This window comes from Oncorhynchus kisutch, linkage group LG1, assembly GCF_002021735.2.
Source record: "Oncorhynchus kisutch isolate 150728-3 linkage group LG1, Okis_V2, whole genome shotgun sequence".
NCBI lineage: Eukaryota > Metazoa > Chordata > Actinopteri > Salmoniformes > Salmonidae > Oncorhynchus > Oncorhynchus kisutch.
The window spans coordinates 60,408,089-60,417,054 of record NC_034174.2 but is presented as its reverse complement, the minus strand read 5'-3'; the positions used below and the strand labels follow the sequence as shown (position 1 = coordinate 60,417,054).

Here is an 8,966-nt window from a genome sequence, read left to right as displayed (position 1 = left end):
CAGTTCTTACTATCGCGATCGTACGATTTCTAAGGGTCTGTACTCCCAACGTTGTTGACTGCTTTTGTTCTCGCCAGTTAGCTAGCAGTTGTCAGCTGTTAGCAGCAAATGGCTAGCAGTTTCTTACTGAAGATAAAAACGGATGAGCTACAAGCTACATAGCCTGTAATGTTAACTGGTAATTGTTGTATAATTGTTGGTACGTTTTAGCTAACATTAGCTAACTAGCTAGCTAGTTAAAGTTTCTTTAACGTTAGCTAACTTTTGTTATTGAGAAATGTTAGTCCTCATTTAAACCCGTGATACACTCTCTCACTATCTCTTTCCATCATCCTTCAGTCCCTGTCTTATTCTGCCCCTGTCCAGTTAAATTGTAGAGTTTGGGTGCTGTGAGAAACTCAGCCTGTCACGCCTGGTCCCGCTCTCCCTTTCTGGAGCTTGAGGGCGCCAGGTGGCCTTTCATTACGCACATATGTCACCATCATTACGCGCATCAGTGCTCATTGGACTCACCTGAACTCCTTCACGTTTTGATTGCCTTCCCTATATCTGTCTGTTTCATCCGTGTGTCAACATGATTGTCGTTTCCGTTTCCCCTGTCCAGACAGGTATTCTGTTCCTGTCCATGGTTATTAAATGTTCACTCCCTGTACCTGCTTCTCGTCTCCAGCGTCGATCTTTACAGAATGCTGACACCACTATACAAAGGATCAGGGAGGTTTTAGTTTTTTGTTTTGTTGGTTATGTCGGGTCCGGGTGCCGCAACCGATGGAACCGGGGGTGCCTCAGCTGGCTCGTCGGGCTTCCATGCTTTAGCTGGCTCGAGAGGTTTCCTTGCCCCGGTTGGGTTGGCAGGATCCCATCCCACATCATGTCTCAGTCGTCTCGCCTGGCTCCTAAGCCTCAGCCGGCTCATCGGGCTCCAATCCCACGTCATGCCTCAGCCGGCCCATCAGGCTCCAACACCTCAGCCGGCTCATCGGGCCCCCACGCCCATGCCTCGGCCCGGCCCATCAGGCTCCCACGCCCATGCCTCAGCTGGCCCGTTATTCATGTTCACTCCCTGTACCTGCTTCTCGTCTACAGCATTGATCTTTACACAGCCTCCACAAACAGGGGAGAGAGAGAGAGAGAGAGAGAGAGAGAGAGAGACTAACTAATATTGCTCATGTTTGTGTGTCTAATGTATGTCTTTCACGCTGGTGTATTGGGACTGTCCTCTGTATTTCGGATTAAAGCAAGACAATGTGAAAAATAGCTCCCTATGGATCTACAAATAGGTTAGCCTCTATGAAGAATTTGGATGTATTTGCAGTGTGGTTGTTGTGTCTTCTTTGTTATTTATCTTTTCCACTTGTGAATGAATGTATTTACAGTGTGATTATTGTGTTCTGTTACACCTGTCCGCCATACTCACCCTCTCTATATTATCTTGTCATAGTCACTGCAGAGCAAATACTACACTTTTACTTGATGATAATCAACACCAACAATCAATATAATTTGAATTGTTAGTCTAAATGTAATCTTGTATGTTTCTCTTATGCTTAAGGTACTCCACTACCCGCCAATACGTGGATGTGTGCACAGCGCTCATTCAAAAGTACCCCTCGTTGAGACCAGACAGGGTGGGCATCATTGTGCCTACCCAGACCATAATGTGCTGGCTGGTATATGTTTTACTCACATTGTTATTCCATCACACCTCCAGCAGTATAACAAGACCGTCTCTAATTATGCAACTGACTAGGTCTGTTCCCTCGGTCCCAATGATCCGTCATGACAATCCTTATGTACCCTTTACTTTATGCAGCCGTTCTCATTGTATTTATTCTAATCTAGCTTCTTTATTACACCCCCCTCCATTTTAAGGTCTCAATGTCACTGCGGCCATTTTGATCCTTCCCTACCTCCTCAAAGAAGATCCAAGTTGGCTTACAGTGTGTTAAGTTCCCATGAACTACCGTACCAATAGAGGGGAATCCCTCTAAGCCACATCCAACTCTTCCTGGACAGAGAGGAGCTACTCACTGAAGAGCAGGAGGACATTTCCATGGGATTGGGAGTGGCAATAGGGGTCCATTTCCTTTTTAACATTGTGTATGCAGTATCAGGGAGAAGCACCCTGCGGTGCATTCAAAAATGTGTTGTGGCAATTGATGAGAGAGTTCAATTACAAACAAATGTTGAATGGCAAACTTTTTGCTGTAGAGGAGACCAGAGCACAAAGTAACACGAGGTCAGTTGTATCAGCCAAATTACTAAAATTAGAAACCACTTATAAAGGTGTTATTTGATGTGCTAATGCTTTGTTAGTTTCTCTACATGATTGACCTGTGAAATATTCTCTACTGTATCTAAACATATAATTTGTATCAGTAAGATGGGGTCTTTGGTTGATATAGTTGATGACAATAATTACTATTGTATTTTTAGTATAGGCTCCTATCTTGTTGTCGATACACATCAAATATGAACGTCCGTCAACGGTTGACATTGTACTTTATTTATTGATTGCATGTTTGGTTTTCTGTGACTTTCAAAGTCAATCAAATGTATTTGTGACTTTACAAGTGTGCTAATCAATGTTATTTTATTATTATTATTGTTAATAGTATGATTGTTATTATTATTGTTGTTATTATTACTAATATTCAGGATATAATAAATGGGACATGGAAGATTCCTCAGGGAAAAGGTTCCTGGAAGCACCTTTTGGGGTTCCGCTGGTGCCAACTTGATGATAGTGTTGGAGTTAAGCGTGGCCACAGAGTTGTGGGTGAACAGGGAGTACAGGAGGGGGCTAAGCACACACTCCTGAGGGACCTCATGTTGAGTGTCCCTCAGGTGTTGTTGCCTACCCTCACCACCTGGGGTTTGCCTGTCAGTAAGTCCAGGATCCAGTTGCAGAAGGTGTTCAGTCCCAGGGTCCTGAGCTTGGTGACGAGCTTGGAGGGGACTACAGATAAAGACTCTTAATTTGATCACTCTGTTTTTGCTGAGAATTTTCCTGCACCACAGGATTTACATAAATGAATGAACACTGAGCTATAGTCAATTAACAGCATTCTCACATAAGTATTCCTCATAGATATAGGATGTTTGACTGCAGTGATGTTTGCGTCTTTTGGACAAACATACGTTTTTGCAGTGAAGTCATGGGTCAAAAGAAAAACTTGCACAAAATACTTTAATTTCCTTGGTGATGAAGAGGATGAGTGGCATTTGTTATTTCCATTGTGTGCACGTGATTTTGACGCAGGCGGGTGTGGCACGCTGTGCTGTGATGTAACGTGTGCAAAAAAAATACTGCATCTGTATTTGTGCATATATAATATACGTGTGTGAGTATGGGTCAGAGGACCTTAAGACCACTACACTCTATATTAACTGCATTCCACAATTAAGTTGTATTAATGGTTGATGTGCTTTCAATGAATTCCATTTCACTTACCCATTCCTTATAGACAACCTGAGCAACAGACACCTCCTAAAACATGTATACCTGCCCAGCGGCAGTGTACATTGTGTCCTTGATCATATTTAAATGAAGTTTATTGTATTTTATTATTTTCCCTTAGGGTCCAAATAGTGAGGAATAAATTGTGAGATGGAATATTTCGTTTGAACATTGCCTGCATACTGTAGTACTTACTCTATAAATAATGTGCTTTTAAGGGTTCAAAGCCTAACCGTAAATGAAGAGTGCTGATGTAAAGGCATTGTAAAACAATATCAGAGAACAATACAGAAGGAAATATAATGATCTAGCTAGCGACAGTTAAATAATCGTTAACTAATCTTCCTGGTACTGCAGATATCACAGTCACCATAAGATATTTGGTAGCCATGGATACTACACCAATTATGCAGCATGGTGTTTCTGAGAAAACTGTCAACAGAATTGTGATATTGTGTATTAGTTGCATTTCTCAAACATAGAGTTCATACTGTGAGTCGGAATATATTCTCTACCAACACTGAATGCAGAGGCGTCATGCCCTTATTTTCTGAGGGAGCACTGATTGCCAAATTCAATGTCTTTGGGTTAATTATGCACTTGATATAGTTTTCCATATGTATACTGAAATTGTACTTTTGAAAAAGGTCAACGCATCTTCCGAGGGTGAATGGAGGAAGTGAAGAGAACAGCCATGCCTCAATTATTTAAAAAAAAAATGTAGTTTTCACAGGACAGAAGTTGTCTTGTGATTTCTCTGTCTGAACACGAATGTGTGTAGAATATCTCTCTTTGATCAAACGTCTTCTTTCAAAAACAAATACCTGTCTTTGCAATAATACACGTACAGCTTCATAAGCGCATGTCAGAACAAGTTAGCAGACGTCTCTCATTTTCATATTCAGTACATATTTGATAAAGGCCTATTTTTGAGCACACATATTCCAGTCGCATTAAAGAATTTTCTTCAATCTTATTTTGTTGACCTCAGTGAACAGTAAGAAATTGTCTAAGAAAAAAGCCAACTTTTCTTCGCAAAATTATTGGAAAATAAATGCTTTAAATTGCTCTTTTTTCTTTTAAAGCTCTTCAGTGTCACGCATATCACTTAATCGAATGCAAAATACATAACAACCACAACCTGAACTCTTTCAATACAGGGCTCATTTATCAAAGACAAGTCATTCAATACAAATGGTTGACATTGACGCTCAAACAGCATTAGAACGAAAACAGTTTGGAAAGGAGGACCGATCAGAGTGAAGGTACTCTACTGTTCATTGAACGGCCTCTTCACAATACTAAAATAAATAATAAGCACAGCAATGATCAGTAAAGTGTGCGGAATATCTTTCATTTACTGTATCCAGCACCTCACATTAATATTTGTAGGTAGTTTTACAGGTGCACAAAGAGACAAAAAATCATCCCCAAATGAAAAGGTACATCATACTTTGTTCTGCACAATATCTTATACAAGTATAAGTATCCCTTTAATCTTTCATTTTTGTTTTTTGTTCTTCATTAGATCATACTTATTGGGAGGGGCACATTCACTTCTTCCTACAGTAATTTCCTCCCTGGTCCAAGGAAATGGTTGTGACCCTACTTGTCGTGACCCTACACTGCTTCCTTGTGTCAACTGTTCTGGTGACACTTTACTAAAACCCTGCAGGCATCATGCTTAATAACTTGTTATACGCATGAATGTGTATTTTATAATGTCCTATAATAAAGCTTATGTGTTAGGTATCTTTATTATTTTCTCACCCAGACCGGTGTCACGTTTGCTCAACCTCTGTGTCACTCACACACACCATCTCTTCGGGAAACGTTGTGAAGTCTTGAATCACTACTTGGGGTGGCATGGGCATGGGCATGGGCACAGGCATAGTCACTTTTGGGCCGTGGACAATGCAATTCTTCTGCATCTCTACCCCAAGGGCGGGCGACGGGACCTCGCCGAGATGCCTCCGATACTGGACGAAACTGCATATCTTGAGAACAATGGCGATCACATTTTTACCCATCAGTATCCCAGACACCCTGGAGTCCCTATAGAAGATCATGTTCCCACCTCGAATGAAGAGAGTGATAATGTTAATAGTCACCAGGCTGAGAATCGGATAGAGCATCATCTTATGGGGCACGATGTTCACCCCTTGCATGCTGATCTCGCTCAGCGACACGCACGGGAGCACCAGCAGCAGGATGTAGCAGTAGAAGAACATGAGTCCCTCCACCCATAGGGGGAGCCCTCTCCTCTGAGGCTCCCATAGGTTGGCCTGCACATCCAGGACATCGAGCAAGTCCACCACCACCCAGAATAGTCGACACCGGATCTCCTCCTTCTTCTTCTGCGGCCTCACGTACTCCATGTGGTCGATGGCCACCAACGTGATGTAGACCACGGGCACGCAAATGGACAGAAGCAATGTCAGCGCTTTCCGTGCCACCCCGTCTACGCCGCCGCCAGTCCAACCGTCCAAACTTCTCCCCTTTCCGTCCTCGGCCTTGTAGTTCTGGTAGACGAAGTAGACCTTGATCTCCAGGACAAAGACGTAGAAGAACCATAGGATCATCGCATAGCCACGCTTGGAGGTCCGCACCTCAGAACCGACCCACACAGCCACGTAGCGTAGGACAATGAGGAAGCAGATGTCCCCCACGAGGACCATGATGCACACACCGATCTTCCTGGGCCCCTGGTTCTGCTCCACCAAGTAGGCGTCCATCAGCGCCATGCTGCCCATGATCAAGACGGCCGACAAGCACACATGAAGCTTGTTGGCGGGTGGTGGCGGCACCATACTGACCAGGTGGTGAACGTCCAGGAAAAAAAGGAAACCAAGATCCAAGACAATTGACAAAACAAAGGTCAAACAAAAGTTCCAAGGAAAAGATTTAGGTCCAAGAAAAAAAGAGTTACGAAATAAATCAAATAAAAAATAAATGAAAGTTGTGGGTCAAAGCAAAACCCTGGGTTCAAAGAAGGTTAGGTATTATAATAAATTTGTGGTAACTGTCTCTGTTCATCAGCTCATTTTAGTCCTGTTGGTTGAATCAGGTATATACCACCATTTGGTGGTATATCATCAGATGACTGTTTGTACAAAGTCAGGTCCACTTGCATGACCTGCCATCAGTTCCCCCAAAATACCCTCATAAATATGAATAGTTATCCTTCAACCTCTATTCAGTACTCAGCAAGCAGGGAAACAGTCAAGCAGAGTACATTTGAAACTGCATTGCTGCCTAGGGATCCTAATAAAAATCTAAATATAATATAACTGTATAACTCTACACTCTAAACACAATGCCTCCACGTCATCGATTTGTCGTCCTTTAGTGTCTGCAGTAACTGGGAATGTCTCTTTTATTACTTTAATGTTCTTGTAATTCTGTCAGTGGTTGATATCATTTTAGATGTTGGACATTGTAGATAAGTTGCCGCATAAAAAATTCTCCCGGAGCTCTTCCGAGCAGTAACAAAAAGCGCAATGGATTCAGCAATGCACTTACACTTACGTCTCCAGTCATAATCAATCATAATGATTCGCAGCATTACATTTCCGGTTTGATGCCAATGTGGAATTGCCAACCCCAGCACTAATTCCATACCGTGGCATGGAGTGAAAAAACATGATGGATAGGGTTCATTATGTGAGTATTGGATATCCACTGCAACAAATTATAGGTTTCGTCTCCATTGTAATCCTCACACGTTCCCAACACTGTGATATTCCCAATATATTGTGTTGACAAAAGGAAACGAACAACTGCAATTCCAATGTTCTCTTTCTGTTGACCCACAAAATCATCCCCCGTACACCCCTTTTGAGTCATAGAAGGGAACAGGGACCTGTGTGTGCAACCTCAAAAAGAAAGGACCTAGAAAAGTTTATCTTTGAAGTTGAATCCCTGAAAAACAAGAAGCCTCTTGTCCTTTTCAATAACAAGTGCTCTCACTTCAAAGATGCTCTCCCCTTGACGACCGAAAGCTCCTAATGCGGAGATTCAGGTGGAACAATAAAAATAATGTGTCCCTTTGATCGACGATCCGTTCTAGGTGAGTGTCCTAGAATTTCCACCAGAGTGTGGTCAACCATCGAATGCCGGAAGGTGCCCCACTGCCCATTGAGACACACGGCCATCAACGAAAAGCCCTTTTCACTCCTTTCTCATCTTCTTTCCCCCTCCGAAAAGGACTTGCGAATGGCCATCACATTGTCACAGCATTGTCAACTCTCCCAGTTTCAAATGTCCTTTAATGTGAAAATCTCTAAATATTTGCCCTCCTTGCTCCTACTTGAGGTACTGTTTGTCTGTGCCTTCCCAAACTAGGTCTGCTGGAATCTCTTTTCGTCCCTCTCTTGCTTCTCTTCCTTCCCCCACTCGTGTGTGCTCAGCCGTTGGATGTCGAAGAGGCATGCTCAGAAAGCCACAGCTGCAGGAGGAGAGAGAGCGCGAGGGAAGGAGAGACAAGGATGTAAGGGAGCGATGGTGATGGTCATGTGTGAGCTGCCTCCTGCCATCAAGTTCCCTTCTCTTTTTTCATCCCTTCATTTCCACTCCTGGCCCATGCTCTTTAAATCCCTCCGTCCCTCTTCTTCAGAGTGACTGATCCCTGCTGTGAAGTCCACCCAATCCCTCAGATGTTGAGATACTCCTTCTATCAGGGGAGGGCAAAGACGCTCGAGGGGGGGATTCAATGACATACAAATCACATACACACTCCACTGAGACGAGTAACACACACCCCCACACACACTCCAGTGTAATGAGTGATCCACACGTCCCCAGCGGCTCCCTGTATGTGTGTGTGTGTGTGTGTGTGTGTGTGTGTGTGTGTGTGTGTGTGTGTGTGTGTGTGTGTGTGTGTGTGTGTGTGTGTGTGTGTGTGTGTGTGTGTGTGTGTGTGTGTGTGTGTGTGTGCATGCGTATGTGTGTGAGAGGCGAAGGGGAAGGCTAAGCCTTGGCTGCTCTTTCAGAACCTTTGCACTGATTTCTTTGAGGGAACACTGAATCACAGTGGTGAGAGACGAGATACTCAGAGCACTTAATATACCACCATCCCTACAAAATGTGGGTGCAATTATACACAATTTATAACAATAGCGATAGGGGAGCATAGAAATAGAGTCATCAATAACTTAGAAATAGAATCATGGAACATTAACATGACCATTTACTTAATTGAGGATGCCTGTTCCAGCAATCCTATTTCTATGGCTGATAATTCATGCCGACTTATTACAAGCCTTTACCTGAACCTCAACATCACAATCTCTCCTTTTGGACAGACAGGCTATTTCATAATTGATGAAAGACTCCTCTTTTCCAGAATTAACAGGGGGATCATCAAGTGTAAATAATAAATGGGCATGAGGGAGGGCTAGCAGTGTGTGAAGGTGCTAGCTGCCTAGCTCCAGTGCTTCGCTAGGATAATTAAGCATGTAATAATAAATGGGCAAGAGGGAGGGCTAGCAGTGGGTGAAGGAGCTAG

At 43.2% G+C, this 8,966-nt stretch overlaps 1 protein-coding gene across 1 annotated transcript; it reads right to left on the bottom strand.

Annotated features, from left to right (window-relative positions):
• Positions 1-4,508: 4,508 nt before the first annotated feature.
• Positions 4,509-8,072, bottom strand: LOC109878871 (transmembrane protein 121-like). The gene has a single exon (XM_020471067.2). It carries the CDS (start codon positions 6,268-6,270, stop codon positions 5,242-5,244), a length of 1,029 nt encoding a protein of 342 aa, XP_020326656.1. The 5' UTR covers positions 6,271-8,072; the 3' UTR covers positions 4,509-5,241.
• Positions 8,073-8,966: the final 894 nt, after the last annotated feature.

Coding starts and splice junctions, on each gene's coding strand:
- LOC109878871 (XM_020471067.2), bottom strand. CDS start 6,270: ATGGTGCCGCCACCACCCGCCAACAAGCTTCATGTGTGCTTGTCGGCC.